The sequence below is a fragment of the Gobio gobio genome (assembly GCF_949357685.1).
Source record: "Gobio gobio genome assembly, chromosome: 7".
NCBI lineage: Eukaryota > Metazoa > Chordata > Actinopteri > Cypriniformes > Gobionidae > Gobio > Gobio gobio.
The window spans coordinates 27,194,377-27,213,774 of NC_137103.1; the positions used below are offsets into that span (position 1 = coordinate 27,194,377).

Below are 19,398 nucleotides of genomic sequence, written 5' to 3' on the forward strand. Positions count from 1 at the left end.
AGAGCAAGCTGTGTGCATTCTTATTATCAGACAGCTTCATCAACACCTCAACTTTATCTCGCTCCTTGATAATAGACTCTTTCCCAGGGAAGAATTCAGTGTGGCACGCAGTTCAGAGCTATTGAAGATGATATACCTTGTCAAAATGAATGAAATTCATGATGTGCACTGAACAGATGCGAAATAAATGATTTGAGCAAAATGAAGTTCCACAGCACTGTGAGCAACAAGAATGCTTTATTACATGAGTTGAGTTTTAGAATATGCATGTGTTTAACTCTACAGATATAATGCTATTCTGAAACATCACTCAACATCTTGGGATTTATAAAGGAAAGGAGCCCTCTGGGTGTCGATTTGTTTAAATAAATCAAAATAAGCAGACAAATGCATTTATCAAATAGGGCAATTTACTTAATGGGTTCAGACATAGCTGGCGTTTCTCTCTTTATTTGGATGCAGATGACTGGCATCATATATTCAGTGTTGCTCCAGGGGATATGAGCTCTGTCGTTTTACAGAAAATTCCTGCTCTCTCTGTCTCTTTGTTCTGAAGAGACATGGTTAGTGGTGATATAAATCACAGAGCACTAATGAATACTTAGCACTGCTTTCAAAACCATTTGATTTTTTACTGCACACACTTCTTTGGGCAGGATATAGGCTAGTCCAATCACCTGATCAGAATTCAGCAGTTCCCCACCTTCATTTACAAATAGGGTAAAGTTTTTTTTTTTTTTTTTTTAAATAGGCTAATCTAAACCGTACATTAAATAAAATTACTTTGTGATGCAGCTAATAACTTCATACCATAATTGATCTTTATGAGCATTTTTTCATCTTTATGAGGGTATCATTTTTAAACCACACAGAAACTTTAATAAAATTAGCATAACATTAATTCATTAACATTCATTGATTACCTCTTGCCCCAAGAAATTATATCAACATCAACTGTATTGCTCAATAAAATGCATGCATAACTAGCCTCTGTGGAACAACAGTGTCATCTACAGATGAGTTAGTGTAAGAACATTTAACCTGAAAAATGTAGTAGTGCAATATTTCACAGGTTCGTCTTTTCGTCTGTGTTTACAACATAACATAAGCACTCATACAATTAAAATAAATTGAGAAAAAAGAAAGAATACACTGACTAAAAAGAGTTACATTGACAGGTCTTTTGAAACAAAAATCAGTTCCACGGCCTTTCCAGAAGGGGCGCGCGCTGGTCTCGTGAAAACGGAAGTGCAGCGCGTTCGTGTCGGCTCATTTTGAACACGCGCAACTTCCGCCTGGTTCAAATTTTTTTTGCACTCTTTTTTATTTGGTAAAGCAGGGCTAATCTTTTGTCCGAGGCGGCCGTGCTAGTGACCCGGTATGGACATCCAGAGTAAGTTTTCGTGCTTTACTCGAGTCCTGTGTTTGTATGTAGACGTATTTGAAGAGTTTGTAGAAACGTGCTTAACTGTGGCTGTGCTAATATGACCACTAGCTACAATACGGCAGAAAGTCAGCCATTTAGCAGCTAATGCAATATCAGTATATGCGAGTATCCCATATTTGATACAAACATTTGCCTCCTTGAATGATTTGCGTTTATTTGTTTACGTGCCCGTTTGTCTGCATGTAGATGTTAAATGCAAATATATGTTCTAGTTAGTAGTTTGCAGGAAATATTAAACTGTTAAACACGTTCTGATGTCTCAAAACAGGTATTGAACCAATGACACTTGGCTCCCCAACCTCCCCCAAGCCTGGGGCTCAGTTTTTACCCGGGTTTCTGATGGGAGACCTGCCTGCTCCTGTCACACCCCAACCCAGGTCTTTTGGGTTGACCGGAGGTGGGGCAGAAACAAGGTCTCCTCTTCTGGCTGGTAAACACTTTTTTATTATTCTTCGTTGTGTTTTGCTAATACTATAAGAAATTCGGACTCCTTTTTTTACACATAGCATAGAAGTTACTTGGTTAGAGATTTGATCCTCTCTTGATTCAGGTGGATCTCCTCCTCAGCCGGTGGTCCCAACACCTAAAGACAAGAGTGGAGCCCCTCCAGTCAGAAGCATCTACGAAGACCTCAACGGTTCCTGTGTGGGAATGTCACCCCTTGCTGCTCGCAAACAAGTGAGAAGTGCAAACAAGATTTAGATATATAGATTTATAGATTTTTTCTTATAGATTTTAATTTGAGACTGAATTACATATCCTGTGTTTACATAAGAACACAGAGAGACAGTAAACAGATATTGCTTACATATATTTTTTAACTATGTTAGTGAGTGCTGATATTGTGTAAAGCACAGCCTAAACATCGCCATGGTCATCTACACACAGAAAAAAGTACCCTACCCATCTGATCTGCGAGCCCAATACTGACATTAAATTTAAAATAAATGCAAAGAAACAGTTTGTGATTTTTGCTTATCTTATTTTGATGTCTCTTATGTATGATCTCTTACCTTGATGTTTGTTTCTCATTGTTTACTGATAATTATTTTGGTATACAATCATATCAATATTAAAAAGGAGCATTAAAAAGTTTATTAACAAATCTAGGGCCCTATGAAATCCGTTTTATTTTTTGCCAAAATCATTTTTTTACGTTTTAATTTTTGCTAATTCCTTTTTTTTTCGTTTAAATTTTTGGGAATTCAGTTTTTTTTACCCTTAACTGTTATTTTAGTTGTAAAAAGAGTGCTTTTAATGTTAATATAATAGATAGAAATTAAGGAATTACCTTAAATTTATTGAGGTAACAAACATCACATTTACTTCTCAAGACAAATACTGCATGATGCAACATAACACTGCACTCTCAAGTCACAACAAAATATTAGTGCTGTGAATTGATAATAAAAAAAACCCTAATTAAATAAAAAAAAAATTCTGTAATTAATCCTGATTAATTGCAATTAAAAACATTGGAGTTTTTAATATTTTTATATTGTAATAATTTCAGTTGCTCTCCAAATTGAATGAATAATGAAGAAACAATTTAAAGACAGCATATTTTAAATATGTGTTGTAATGACATCTTTTTATGAATGATGGCCAGTGTCACTGATATTAATGTCTATATGAAACATTAATGACGTTACATTACAGTATATTTATAAAATATTAATATATTAATAAGCTACCAATTTCAACATTTACGAGGCTTTAAAAAAATAACAATAACCCATGGCCTTCCCTGTCAGACATAGCCTACACAGAAATTGAATAAAGTTATCAACACCTTGCTTAACTGCATAAATATGTGATATATAGATTAATCATCATTAAAGCTACAATCTTCTGTTCCCGTTGTTCTTTGAACATTAATGACAGACATTATCAGTGCTACTGTCACTTTAAGATCTACCTCTGCCGAACATGATGTGGATAAGACGCGCTGACCCGCGCATCTCATTTTCTCTCAAGTTCATTTAAGGCATTATTTTCCATATAGTACACTAAAGTGCATTACAAACAAGGCAAAATACAGCAAGTACTCCCTGTGAGGGAACTGCTCGGCTTGGTACTGAGGGCTTAGCGTTGAGTTTCTTAACTTTTTCGCCGACGAAAGCAGAGCCGCGGAGAGCCGCTTTGCCATACTTTCATTGTTTTGAAGGGGGAGCTGTAATGACGGGAGGGGTTGTGTCGCCCAGATTTGCCTCCCCCGGTCTGCATTTTTCCCCAGACATACGTTCTTCTCCCACACAAAACAGCATTTCATTCCAAATATGTGAAATTCCGCGCTAACACCAGATTCTGCGTTAATATGCCAATTCCGTTATTCCGTCCGAGATTCTGTGATCGCAGAAATTTATAGGGCTCTACAAATCCTCATTTCAGAGTTGTTCTGGGTAAATTATTAATACACCGATTTGTGTGTTCAGTGTTGGACAGATCAGTTGTTTTAACCAGTTATTAAAATTAATCGGTTCAAACGAGTCATTAGGTCGTGAATCGGACATCTGTGCAAATCCTGGCTGTTAGGACATCACGATTTGCCATTTCAGTTGATTTTGATTCATATGTGTGAGGGAGAAGGATCTAAAACAGTGCTTAGTTTGAAGGCCAAGAGAGTGTGGGGTTCTCTGCTCGATCTCTCTCTCTGTGAACATGTGCCCTGTCACAAGTGCAGCAGTCATCTACATCACTCATAAATCACAATAACTTATCAAATGTCATCTTAACATTAACAGGGTTATAACACCACCCAGATTATATATCTTTTAAGCATGTGCCCCCCCCCCCCCCCCCCCCCCAATTTAGAATAGCTTTCAGTATGAAAGTTATTAGTGAGAAATATTTTTTTTTCGTAAAAACATTCGTACACAGACTTCACACACAAATTTGTGTGTATGCATGCTTGGTGAATGAGACCCAATGATTTGAATATTATTGCACAGATTTAGCAATTTCACTCTTCACATTTGATTCATAGCTAATGTAAGAGAAAGAGATTTAAAGCATTTTGTTAACCAGTTTTTGTCCTTGGCTTATTAATTTGTTTTTCACAGCCATTTGCTGGAGTGCACACACCATTGTCTGGTCTACCTGGGACACCAGGAACAGGTAAATATCATATTTAGTTTGATTACTTATTAAACGAATTTCCCAGCCCAAAAATTGATTCTTAGTGTCTTTTTTTTGTTCTATAGTCTCTAGTTTGTTTAGCCCTGCAGGGCAGCAGAGGAAAACAACTCTTTCCCCAGCTCAAGTAGATCCGTTCTTCACACAAGGAGATGGTCTGTCCTCTGACGACCAGCTGGATGACACCTGGATCACAGTGTTTGGGTGTGTTTTTAAAAAACCCATTGTACTATCAAATAATGAAGTTTGATGACAGGGTTTATGGCGATGTTGTCTACATATGGCACAAAATCCTTGTTTGTTTGTACGCAGATTCCCTCCAGCATCTGCTTCATACATCCTTTTACAGTTTGCACAGTATGGAAACATAATAAAACATGTAGTAAGTACAGACTAAGTTTCATCATTGCAGTTTGGCTTGTATATGATTTGTAATCGATACAAATGCTCTTTTCATTTACAGATGTCTAATACAGGAAACTGGATGCATGTTCAGTTTCAGTCTAAACTGCAGGCACGGAAAGCTCTCAGTAAAGATGGAAAGATATTTGGAGAAGCCATAATGATTGGTGTCAAACCATGTATTGATAAGGTAGAAGCAATGATTTCCTTGTGAAAACAAGCATGGTGGATGGAAGTGTCCCTGCATGTAATATTTGTAACAGTTATAATTTTGCGTTGTATGTATTTTTAATTTTTTGACAGAGTGTAATGGAGTGCTCCGAGAAGGGCAGTGTTTCCAGTTCTGTGTTCACGCCCCCAGTGAAGGCTCATGGCACCCCCAGTCACCCTTTATCGACTCCCCGATCTGTCATGAGGCCCCTCAGTGCTGCTTACAAAGCATCCAGTAGTGACTACCAGGTATAGTTGAACAAATGCATTAATATTAGCCTATCAAAAGCAGCTTTACAAAATAAATGCATTTAAAAGATTAGTTCACCCAATTTAATTTCTGTCATTATTTACTCCCTCGTGTGGTTCCAAACCCGTAAGACATTTGTTCGTCTTCAGAACACAGATTAAGATATTTTTGATGAAATTCGAGAGCTCTCAGGGCCCTCCATTGTAAAGTGCGGATCAGGCCTCATTTTTCTGTCTGAGCCCGGCCCGCGTCCGACAGAGCAGTAACCGAACCCGACCAGAGCCCGACAGGCATTAAGATATTAATGCACGAGCTTGACCCGAACCCGAATCAATTTTTTTTTCTCATACTTAATGACACATGTACGTTTGTTCGTGTGGAAAGCCCGCTTTTATTAAGCAACTGTTGGAAGGCATTCTGAAATGATTTCAGATGAGCGCATCAGCGCGCAGACGGGGCAACAAATGCACACGTTAACGCGGGGCCCAATCAAATAGCCAATTGAAATTAAATGAACAAAGGTCTACCAAAAATGGCCCAAGCTAACAGAACAAAACAATAACGTTACACACATGCAGCTTATTGAAATAAAAAAAATCACTTTCTCGATTTTGACATTTTCTCGAAAACTGTATGGCTACTAAACTGCAACATGGGATCTATTTACATAATCCATCCATCAAAGTTTAGGCTAATCCAGGTTTAGGCAGAAAAAGGATTGCATCAACTGTGGATGGCTTCAAGGCTGTCCTCTGCTCGATGGTCCTGCCAGCAGCGCTGAAGTTGCGCTGCCAGTCACATGTAGCCTAATATGCACACACATGTTACGCGCTGTCACAGCTACATAAACAAATTTCCGCACACAGGAAGACGGATGTTAGGGTAATATTTTACATTTATTTTAATCACAAAAACATACCTTTGCATCAAGTTAAACAGGCCCATTGGCTACCTACATAAGATATTTTAAATTTCAAATGTTCAATGCCTTATCGTGCTGACGTGACGGAGCCCGAACCCGAACATTATTTCTAAATATCTGTCTGAACCCGGCCCGGCCCGTCAGTTACCGGCAATTTAATTAACACTTTCAAGGCCCAGAAAGGTAGTAAAACATCATTGAAATAGTCCATGTGACTCAAGTGGTTCACCCTTAATTTTATGAAGCGACCAGAAATAAACAAAAATAACAACTTAATTCAATAATTTCTTCTTGTCTGTGTCCGACTCCTAAACTGTTTACGTTGGCCAGTGCCTGCGTCAGCTTCACACGCATGCGTTGTGGTGCTCACATGAACAGCTTTGGCCAATGGTAAGCTGGTGTTCTGGCGTAGCTCTGACGTAACTTGGAAGCGCTGTACTGTATTTACTACGTCAACAGAAAAACAAACAAAAATAACAAATGTATTCTTCTCGTCTGTGTCAGTCTTCAGTCTTTTCGGCTACACAACATCTGCATTGCAAAAGCTAGGGATGCACCGAATATTCGGCCACCGAAAATTTAACTGAACCTGTCATGAAAATGACAGACACTGTGTATAAATGATTATATTTCAACAACGAATTGGATAAAAAAATATATTTTAATTAGATTTAGAAGTTATTGCAAATACTGCCTTATGTGAAGCTTACATGTTTGTGTACTATGTTATTTGAGTGTTGATTATTATACCTAAAAATAAATAGCAACTAAATTTAGGCTAATAGTTTGGGCTCTGTTGTTAACCTTCAATATTAATGTGCAAGTAAGGTTTAAGGTTTAAAAATTAAAAATGCACTTGACCTAAATGCACTTTATTTTTATGAGAGAACATTTAATTTTAAAACCTTTCTGTAGGCCTGTACATTATTATTTAATGTACACATGAGTGGGGTCAAGTTAAACATTTTAGTTTGAATTTTATTTTATACTGTGCATTGTTGCAATGTGCTAAATAAATATTGGCATAATTTGTAATTGATTTATTCTTTGAATCTTTAATATTAATTTATGCAATTGCAATGCCTTGATTTTAGTAAAGTTAGTACACAGTCATAGCCATAAATGCAATGGTACTAATAATTGGCATAATTTATTTCGGTTTTCGGCCTTGGTGTCCTCTTTTTTTTTTTTTCGGTTTTCAGTTTCGGCCAAGAATTTTCCTTTCGGTGCATCCCAAGCAAAAGCTTTTTTTGTTGCTGTTGTTGTTTTTGGCATATGCTTACCAACACAACGTCATTACTATAGAAACCAATGTTTATATTCCGGAAGCGAAAGCGCAACACGGGACGCACAAATAATATCTGTGCAGTTGCGATACACTGTGGGAACTGTGAATAGTTTAGATCAGATTCCTATTGGATACACACATAATCGGATTTGGACTCCGTGTGAACAGCCTAAGATTAGTAAATGCTTCAAGTATTTTTCATTGTTAACTAATGCTAACAAATTGAACCTTACTGTAAAGTGTAACCAATAAAAATAATTTTATTATTACTATTAATTTCAATTTTTATTTTCTTTCCGTATTTAAAGTCTGAATAACATCCTGTCGGCAGCAGAACCTGGCTTAATTTGGAAATAATGTGCATCTCCTCCTAGTTTGTAGTTTTCACACACAACCGGCTGAACATGAGCTAATCTGTTTGTGACTGTTTTCTTTCTTCCCCTTATTTTTTTTATGCATTTGTTCTTGCAGATTTGATATCTCAGCATTAGCAATTTGTCAAAATAATTTTTCATATGATTTTGAATAGCAGAAATGGGTAAGATAATTGTAATTATAATAATCGGTGTATTAGAATCTATATTTACAAGTGTTATTTAAATAGCTAGTTAGTGGGAGAAACTGAAATGTGCTGTAAGGAACAACATTTTAAAAGCATCATTTGTGAAGTGCTTTGTTTTGTTCTGATTTATAGGTTGTGTCAGATCAACAGACACCAAAAAAGGATGACAGTTTTGTATCGAAAGCAATGGAGTATATGTTTGGATGGTAATCTTTCACTCACAGGGTCCTGATGAAAAAGCTCTGAGACCATCAACAGCCTCTGATGTGTTGGCATTGCTCTAAAAACTGACATTGGGTTTTTCTGAGCACAATCACTGAGTGAATACAAAAGCACTTTATCTCTATGTTCGCGGACTAATTGACTGTGTGCTGTTTTGCTGAAGATGGACTCATGAGTGTTTCACTTGGACTGCTTTCAGCTGCTGGGTTTGAAGTGTGTCTGCTTTGGAGTTAGTCCCTCAAGTCTGTCCTCAAAACCATACAGGTTTAAGAACTTAATTGTGAGCATTAGGTGTTTCAGGTCTTAAACATGCCAAAAGAGGGTTCTGCTGGTAACTTAAGGATCAAATCATGACACTCCCTCACGGGACCCTATTGTACAAAATATGAAAATTTTACTTAACATAATTATTGGTTATGGTCTGCTTCATTGATCTCCTAAGAATATCATTGAATGACACCTTCTGCATTTTGAGACCAAGGCCTTAATCTACGATTGAACCATCTTTTCATTGGGTTACATACCTCTGTTTTTAGGTTATTGTGGGTTTTCACTAACTTTATCAATTATTTTAATAGGACAGAAAATCCGTTTTTTTAGAAATGTCTGGTTTTGAAAATGCCTTTTCTCTTTAATAAACACTGTCTGACTTAACTGCAGTTTGTTCTCTTTAAGTTTTGTATTAAAGGTACGCTACGTAACTTTTTTTTTTTTTTTCTTGTTCAAAATTAACACAATTTAAATGAGCCAATACATCATAATTCCTTCTTCCAAAGCGTGTTTTTGTCTTGCCTTGATTCATTATGGTAAGCCTATCATAAGTGTCGCCTGTGCGTGTCTTGTCACATCTGTAAATAGAGAGAAGTTGCTCCTCCACTTTGACGCGTGTGTATGTTTGGGATTGGTATAGATTAGTTGTCACAATGAGCTAGAAAGTTTGACACTGTGCACGATAAATCTTAAATCTTAGAGGAATCACCTGTTTTAACAGAAATTCAGAACAGAGGAGAGTCTGCTGGCAAAAAGAGAACGTGACCGAGCTTATAATAAAATGGGAATTAACACTGGCTTGGCTTTTCGGAGATGGCTAGAATTAAGGGATTTGAAAGTACTCAACTGGTGAGTAAGGTATTTTATTGAACCGTTAAATTACCATATGTATCTCAGTTCATTGCAAAGCGTTATCTATTGTAAAGGGTCATATTCATTCACACAGTCATGCAAGATTAGTAAGCACAACCAAAGTATTGTTCTTCTACAAAATGCATTTTTGTTGTTGTAATAATTAACCTGCCACGATTTTGAGTACTTAAGACTTGACACTGACCTTTTCACACTCTTCATGTGGGTGGTTGCAGTGGGTTTGGAACGAAGCATTTTAAAGTGTGAAGAAAAGAGTTTTTTCTTTTTCTTTTTCCTTGCAATTATCTTTTTTTTTAACAAAATTTAGAAAATGAAGAATTTGATCTGAATTGACCTATAGATCAATTTGACAGGAAGAGCAAGTAAAGGAATTACAATTTTTAAAAAAAATTATATATAAACAGGTGTAGTGAATAACACTGATTATCATCACGGCACCTGTTGAGATGTGTTAGAAGCAGGAAAAATGGGCAAGCAAAATGATTTTAACGAGTTTGACAAGAGTCAAATTGTGATGGCTAGACGACTGGGTCAGAGCATCTCCAAAACTGCAGCTCTCGTGGGGTGTTCCCGGTCTGCAGTGGTCAGTATCTATCAAAAGTGGTCCAAGGAAGGAACAGTGGTGAACCGGCAGCAGGGTCATGGGTGGCCAAGGCTCATTGATGCACTTGGGGAGTGAAGGCTGGCATGTGTGGTCCGATCAAACAGACGAGCTGCTGTAGCTCAAATTGCTCAATAAGTTAATGCTGGTTCTGATGGAAAGGTGTCAGAATACACAGTGCATCTCAGACAAGTCAGGGTGCCCATGCTGACCCCTGTCCACCGCCGAAAGCGCCAACAGTGGGCATGTGAGCATCAGACCTGGACCACAGAGCAATGGAAGAAGGTGGCCTGGTCTGATGAATCACATTTTCTTTTACATCGCACGGATGTCCGGGTGTGTGTGTGTCGCTTACCTGGGGAACACATGGCAACAGGATGCAATATGGGAAGAAGGCAAGCCGGCGGAGGCAGTGTGATGCTTTGGGCAATTTTCTGCTAGGAAACCTTGGGTTCTGCCATCCATGTGGATGTTACTTTGACACACAAGTGTGGAAAAAAACAAGTGTGTGTGTTTGTGTAAGAGTTTGTGTGAGTGTAAATGGGCGCATCACTGGCTGACTCTTCCCTCTTTATGTGCCAGGGGTTGATAAACTTTTCTTGCGAAATGCAGTCTCTTTTTTGACAATTCTTCAACTTTTTGAAGTTTGGATAAATTTTACTTTTGGGAAAGAAGTTTCATTATAGTTAGGGCAGGGGGTTAAGAAGTGCCGCTTTGTTTATATTTGTCCTTGGCTATACAGGCATAACCTGCTCTATCTGGGCAGCCAGCTCTGTCTGTATCTGCCCTTCTCTATAGCCAGGCTGTGGTTGCTCAGTCTGTACCAGTCTTGTCATGTTTTTCCTCAGTTTGTGGTCTCTGACTGCTCAGGTATTCTGCTGTGGTGTAATCTCTGTTTAGGGCCAGTAACATTGTAGTTTGCTTAGTTTTTGTGTTGTTTTATTCCAATAAGTTAGGTAGTTTTCTTTTTGTGAATCAATCATTTGGTTGGGCTGGATTATGTGGATGAGTGTATTGTGTTTCCAAAATTTGATGGCTCTTTTCTCAATGTGGATTAATAGAGGGTATTGGCCTAATGCTGTCATGCTTGCATTATTAGGTGTGTTTCTCTGTACTCTAAGGATGCTTTTACAAAACTGTATGCAGGAGAATTTTGTTCCATTTGTCAAATTTGCAATTAGGAGAGAACCCCAAACTTCGATTCCAGAAAGCAAGGTTAGCTTACAGTCACATTTACCTTGAACTCTCGTTTAATTACCCCAACCCTTGGTTACTCGAGGTATGCTGGTACCAAAAACACGGACTACCCAGAGTATGTTAACCGTCAACACACAAGACATTCTCAACAGAGCGACGAATCGATTATTCACCATGGAAACTAAAAAAAGGCGTGCAATTGTACTTCCTCCTCTTGTTTAATGGTGATTTTCAATGCTATTTGGTGTTTGTGCAATCGTTTTTTTCTTTCATTTTTTCATTTAATAAGGAATATTTATTCACTGAGAATATTATATTGTTTGTTTGATGCTAATTAATTGAATGCAGATCCATGTGTGAGATGACTATAAAATAAATAAATATATTTGAATTGAATTAACATTTAAACATTAGCTTGTTATAATTGTGATTTTAGAATGAATATATATTATTGTATATTAACTGTAACTATATAACAAGTTTTGTTATGAAAGGTGCAGTGTGTGAATTTTAGCGGCATCTAGTTGTGAGGTTGTGAACTGCATCCCCCACTCACCCCTCCCTTTCTGAGCACATAGAGAAGCTACAGGGGCCAACACAGGACAAAAATGTCATTGTTGGAGAGAGCAGAGAGTGGCTGTGTCCGAAAACCTAGGCAGCTGACTCGTTGCCTCAATGCCTTATCAGACAATGCTTGTAAGGAAGGGTTTGTGCACGAAGGAACCTCACGAAACTAATTTCGGACCGACTTCTTAGGCAGTGTAACAGTTTAATGAGCTACAGCAAAACAGCTTCGGTGAGAACTTAACGAATATTTAATTAGTACATTAGTAATTTCTAGCTAGAAATGACATCAGAAGAGGAAAATATTGGTAAAAGAACTTACATTTACACAAGCTGACCAGCAAACGCAACTTTCGGACACCATCTTTTTTTTTTTCCAGCTCAACTGTCACAGAATGGAACGCACAGGATTGTAGGATATCAAAGGCAGTGTAGGCTACATTTATGCTGCCTTCAAAAACCCATCAGATGAAGTTATCTCAGGAGGCAGGAAGTGAAGCTAACATTAGATTCGGACGTGCCTTGATGCCTTCCTACCTTGAAATGTGTCCTCCGAAGGCAGCATTTTCCAGGTTTCGGACGCAGTCAGTGACTAGCGCTCTGTAGAGCAGTTTGTCTGTTTAGGGCTACTGTAGAAACATGATGCTGCTAAATGGCGATTTCACTGTAAGGGGACCCGTGGTGTATGTGGATAGAAATGGCTCATTCTAAGGTAATAAAAACATAACGGTTCATTATGTAAGGTGTTTATACTCCACTGAAAACATAGTTATGTATATTATATTGCATTTCTGTCAATATATCTTCACACTGGATCTTTAATATTACTAGATTAATTATATAACACACATCTTAAGCAAACACCCTGGAACATAACCTGCTCAGTTAGTTTGTCAGTTGAGTAAATTGCTATGGCTACTTACTTACCCTGAAATTTACCTCTGTTTCTGGAACCGAAAGTCGAGGTTATCTGCTTGCAGCAAGGCAAGGTCTTAAACATACCATATATGTCACACAACCTGCTTTCTGATGTATTATCAATCAGTCTATGCAGGGTGAAGATATGGTTTATTGTTCTAAAATTGGTAAGAATCTAATTTGACTTGCTTACGGGATTGTGTTCGGTAAGGAAGTGAATGAGTCTTGTGTTGATAATGCTGCAAAACATCTTCCCCAGGTTACTGCTCACACAGATGCCTCTGTAATCTAATATGTCTCCACTTTTGAAAATGGGTGTTATGAGTCCCTCTATTCTAGGTGTCAGGGGAATGTATAACAATATACATTTTACTATCACTTTTTATCAATTTAACACGCTTGCTGAATAAAGGTATTAATTTCTTTCAAAGAAAGAAAACAAATTACTGACCCTACATTTTTGAATGGTATATTGTTATAGAAGATTTCTATTTTAAAGAAATGCTGTTCTTTTTAAACTTTTTATTCATCATAGAATCCTGAAAAAAAGATTATAAAATCTGTATGTATGTATGTATGTATATATATATATATATATATATATATATATATATATATATATATATATATATATATATATATATATATATATATATATATATATATATATATATATATATTAGTGTATATGTTTCCAACATTGATTACAAAATCAGCATATTCAAATTATGGAATAATGATGCTGAAAATTCAGCTTTGGCATCACAGGAATAAATTACATTTTCAAAATATATTAAAATAGAAAACCATTATTTGAAAATGTAATAATATACACACACACACACACACACACACACACGCACGCACGCACACGCACACGCACACGCACACGCACACACACACACACACGACTAAAACCAATGACGCTGCAGCATTTACTTCAACATAAATTAAATCAAATTAATTTCATATGGTGTGGGATGTGCTAATGAGAACAAATTGGCATGCGTTGCCTTCATTCCTTAAACCCATTCACAGCTCAGCATATTTATTGAATTATTGATTTTGTGTGTACTTGCCTTATTTGTACCAGATTCACTTTTCCCCCTCAAATCTGTCACGTATAATGGAATCCAATATGTAATTTGTGTCTGCTAGCAAGATTGTAATTTGACCCAGGCTTCAGACATGTAACTCCTGCCTTTACTGTAGATTTTCCATTATTTCTTGAGATTTGATTGGAGACTCAAAGGTTAAGAATTGTAGATGGAGTGTTTTTCTGCACTGGACTCTTTCATTGACCTTCCAGATGACCCTGAGACTTGTTTCAGGTGTATGAACCTCGCTCTGATCAGGCAGCGGAGGTCAGGCAGGGTAGCCAGCTGGATCCCCAGATCAGACACATGGCTGAGTGCTTGCTGAAGGTGACACAGAGCGGGTCTCTGGAGGTGAGGCTGACCCTTGCTGTCAGAGGCTGCCAGTGCACAGCTCAGGTGATACGCTCAGAGATGCACGCTACCCCCGGGCCTGCTTGAGATATAATCCATCCTGATTACTGCTGTTTTTCCACCGGAGGCATGATTTAACTAACCTTGAAACAGGCTTATTTTTGTGGTTCATGCATAAATGAAGTAATAAATGTAGTCGTTGGTAAGCATTCAGGGTTTTATTGACCTCACAAGACATCAGGGGGCCAATAATGATACAAAATTTGACTTAAGTTTCTCATTCAATGTTTCCTGAGTAATAAGAACTGTGAATCTCTTTTATAAGTATACACTGACATTTCACTGTATAAAAAATGTAACTAAGAAATTGCAAGAGAATTTCACAAGAAACGGCACCCATTGAATTAAACATGAAATTCTGAAGGAGAAAAAAATATTTTGTAAAACACTCCAATAACTGAATTTTTTTCTTCCTTTTTTAAATAGTTTCTAGCTGTATGCATGAGTCATTTTAAACTTCAGTATTTTAAAAATGAATGTAACCTACTCAAATATTCACATTTCAGCAACAACAACAATAAACACATTGCACTCCAATGCAAGAAAGCAGCCACACATTTTTCATGCATGTTACAGTTCAAATCTATATTGAATTCAGATGAAATGGGATGTCGACCACTAGATGGCAGTGTGTTCGTTTACTATGGATATTTTTTTAAGCAGAAGTAACTTTCTTGTTCTAGCGCCTTTGTTAGGTTTCAACTTTATGAGATGCATGTATCTTTCTGACGTTTTACATCCAAATTGCAAACAAAAGTTTTATTGATAACTGAGCAAATCATTACATTAAATGCAAAGTTACATTTGTATTGTTAAGACGGAGTTATGTAGCTACTGTAGATAAAAGTGAGGTAACATTCTGGTAGATGAGCTACAAAAAGTGTCAATTCTAACTTGACTAATTGCAACAATGTAATTTGAATAAGAATTTTATTATTATTGATTTTTTTGTGGAGATTTTCTGTTTTATATGAGATTGTTAACAAGCCTATTGTTGACATGTCCAGGCTTGTGAAACTGAATTGAAAAATGTTTTGTTTGTGCCTGAAGATGTGATGGATGCAAATATGATATCTAGAAAAGTGCATGATGCATTACTATCCTTTTTTTTTAAATAGTGTCCGGTACGATAGTGCTATTTTAAAGGTGATTAGTTGTTATAGATGCAGTTGCTGGTAAAAGATGACTTCCTTCCTGCCCCGTCACCGTAACTACCCCTGACGCATCATCAGACAAACATTTCTCTTTGAAAGGTACACAGGGCCTAATTCAAAACACGTCAGGATGCAGGCCCTCTTAGTCACTGGGTAATCGTATATTAAAGAGATCAGGAAGGAATTAAAGGAGACCTTGGTTGTGCAGCAGGATTTATGCAGGTCCTATTAGACTTATTCATTTATAGTTTTAATTAAATTCTGGAAATGCAGCACTGCAGAAAAGTAACCTGTTATTGGATAATCTGGGTGTGTAGACTCTCAGGGCAGGGTGTATATCAATACGTAACGCCTCCAGTGAAAAGGCCACAGCAGTATGGACTATTTAATGAGAGGATGTGAATTAACTCGGAGTCGGATAGGGGAAGAAGAGAGCCACCGTGCAATGAAATGCTTCTTTATTTGGCACACAATGGAATAAGGGCCGGAAAAATCAATGATAATATCTCCCGATTACAATCATCAAGGTTTACTTCTCTTTCAGAATGATTCTTATCAATTCCCTTAAGAGCAACAGCCTGTGTGAAGGATCAATACCACGCTGGTGCTGTGGTTTTACTTAATGCGTTCAGCCCTGGGCGTTTGGTGAATGCATGCAAAGGCTCTCCTGCCACATTAGAATAGTCTCGCTTTCATTTGGCTCTAAAGGAGATCAGAATAAGAGGGGTTTTCATGTGAAGCATTCTCATTCCAGATCACATTCAGACATGATCTAATTATTCTTCAAGAGGTTCTCCGTGATTGTTGATGGTGGTAATGAGGACTCCCTCCTCATGTTCCCAGGGTGGAGAGGGAATGAAGGATAAGAACATTGCAAATAGTCTTTGTCTTTATCTGCAAATATCTTTCTATTAAGCAGGTTTTTTGTCTTGTTTTCCAGTTGGAAAAAAAAGAAAAAGAAAAATTACTTGAAAACCAAACATTGATAAAGATATTTTTTTGTCTTTTAAGCCTAAATAATAATAATACGAATATAATTATTATTAATATAAATTATAATATAATTATTTAAATAATAGGCCTATAATAACAATTATAATAACTATATGATGATAATAATTGAGGCATAATAATAATGACATTAAGAATTATATAATATATATTAATATTTTTAACAATTATTATTACTGAGGCTTGTCTTTTAATCCTCAATAATAATACTTATTATTATTATGAAGATAATGTATAATAATAATTACAATTATAATATAATTGATTATTATAACAACTATGATTATTATTATTATTGAGGCATAATTATTATTATTAATAATATTTTGACATGAATTATATAATATAGTATATTATTAACAAATATCCATTACTAATATAATGACAAAAAAGTAATAGTAATTATTGTTATTATTGAGGCTTGTCTTTTAAGCTTTGATAATGATCACTTATACTATTACAATTATATATTTATATATATAAAATATATTATAATTGTAATAGTATAAATTATCATTATTATATATTTTTTATTATTATAATTATGCCTCAATAATAATAATTAGTATTATTATTAATATTACTTTGACATTCTGAATTATATTATTATAATATTATTAACAAATATTATTAATTATAACTACTAATAATAATATTTATTATTAAATGTATTCTCAGTGCATAAGACAAATACATTTATATTGGTTGTGGGGGTTTATGGACTGACATGAACTCACACAAGTGGGGTGGGCACCACACATAGGAGGTGAGAGAGTTTGAATCACAGCTCACAGAACCTTTGTTTCCCTGTCAGCCCTGCTCAGAGTCTACTGAATGATACAGCATGATGCCTTTAAAAAAAATGGCCTAACCACCGCGTGCAGGTTAAGCCATGCGCAAACATCAGCGGACTTTATCAGTGCACACATTGGCTGCTGACCGACGCTTCTGTACCGGGGCCTGTGCACAGAGATTCCTCACAGGTGTTTGCAGGGACCATGATATGATGGGACTGGAATGTGAATGAAGCGTCACGTAGAGTCTATGCTCTTGTCAAGCCGGATTACGCTCTGATGTTGACAGCTGCGGGTACAGAGAGCATTGTTATTTTGAGAGGAGATGTTGCCAAACTTTGCAGGTTGTTGACTTGCTCTTGTTCGTTTATTATAATAACACAAACGTCGAACCTTTAAATACACTGCAGTTAACCTACATTATAACTCAGATCTGGACTGAATACTTGATTCAGATGTAGCATTTAGTTGCCATATTTATGGATAATGATTGTTGTTGTAGTGATAAACAGGAGTTCCTTTTCAAACTCTCCAATGATGAAAAGGACAGGACTCTAAAATTCACAGCTCCAAAAGACGATCCACTATTAAGGAAATAGGTGGGCTAGGAGATAAGCCTGCAAAGACAATTGCCAGGTACCATTTGTGGAAGGGAAAGATGATGACATTAGCATGTCATTGATCACAGACTGATCACCATTTGGCCATTTTTCACTCCAGTCTCAGTCCTGAGAGAACAAAGTGTGAAGGACCACAGACTCAAACTCAACAAACTGGTTTTGCCATGTGGCTTATAGCCACAAAACATGGATTCCATACATAAAATGGAGAAAATATTCTCCATTTCCTTTAACAGGACTCAATATACTTAATGAGTGTTGTTTGTATGCATGCAAAATATACAATCGTATCTATTAAGGTATACATTCATACATAGGTAAAAGTTCAACATAACCCAAAGATGTTTGGACTTTATGTTTTCAGCACAATGCCCAGGTTTATCTGACATTTGTTTGGAAAGTGAATTATGCATAGGATAACCTTAGAGACATTGTTCTAAACATGAACTTTAAGCTGTGCAAATGAATCCGAGAAGGGCCATACCGTGGCCACCTTTGACAGCATCAGCCAATCAAAACACAGGATCTGAAAGGTGCCAATTTGCAATTCCCTCCTTCTCAGGAGAGATTAAAAGGTTCTCTCTAGTTGTTCTAGTTTTCTGTGTAGCGCCAGTATTCTGGTTCCAGAGTTCCAGTTCTGGGTTCCAGCTCCAGGAGTTTCAAGTTCCAAGATGCAATAAGCTGAAGGAACAAGCTGAGAAACAAAGAAGTTGTGGAAGAAGTGAATTTGGGGAGTTCACAACAGGATCAACGACCATAAGCTCAGCACCCCGCATTTTCAAGATCCTCTGCACTAACTTCAGAATGTCTTCAGAGATCCTCCAGATCTGCGTGTTCCAGACTGCCTGGATTTGCCCTGCCTTCAGATTCTAAAGATCCTTCTGTCTGCGTGTTAAAGGGGATAAGGATTGTCTGCACAGACATTAGAACCTTCCCCTTCAAGGCTCCTTCATCTGTGTGTTCCAGAATAAGGACCTTCTCTGTGCTTCAGGAGTTCAGTGTTCACAAGTACTTCGTGTTCAAGGCTATGAAACAGAATCCATCTCCTTTCATCCCACTGCAACCCGGCCCAGCTCAGCAAGTGGAAGACATCGCCCGGACTCAGGCGGAACGTAAATATATCACTTCACCAAACCTCTTTCCAGAGACCTTGGCATTAGTGTATATTGTCAGTATATGGTTATCTAATTTGCATTAGATTCTGCATAGCTGATGTCAGTTAATAACAAAAAATCTCTTGATTTTTTTGTTTAATTCAGAATAAGGTTTCCCTTATCACTGTTTCTCTTTCCACAAGATAGCTGCCATAGTAACATCCAACTCATTCTCTTGCATTTATCATTCTTTTTTGCCCTTTATCCATTCAGTAGTTGTTAGTTACTCTTGTCTATCCTTTTGCAAATAAAATCCTTCTATTATACTTGTGTCTTCCTTTAGTTGATATACAGTA

General features: G+C 36.9%; 1 protein-coding gene across 1 annotated transcript; it reads left to right on the forward strand.

The window, feature by feature from the left end:
• Window positions 1-1,239: 1,239 nt before the first annotated feature.
• nup35 (nucleoporin 35) lies at window positions 1,240-9,210 on the forward strand. The gene is made up of 9 exons (XM_079821767.1): window positions 1,240-1,393; window positions 1,716-1,877; window positions 1,998-2,125; window positions 4,510-4,564; window positions 4,651-4,786; window positions 4,895-4,964; window positions 5,046-5,174; window positions 5,288-5,443; window positions 8,349-9,210. Exons 1-9 carry the CDS (start codon window positions 1,381-1,383, stop codon window positions 8,424-8,426), a joined length of 927 nt encoding a protein of 308 aa, XP_079677893.1. The 5' UTR covers window positions 1,240-1,380; the 3' UTR covers window positions 8,427-9,210.
• Window positions 9,211-19,398: the final 10,188 nt, after the last annotated feature.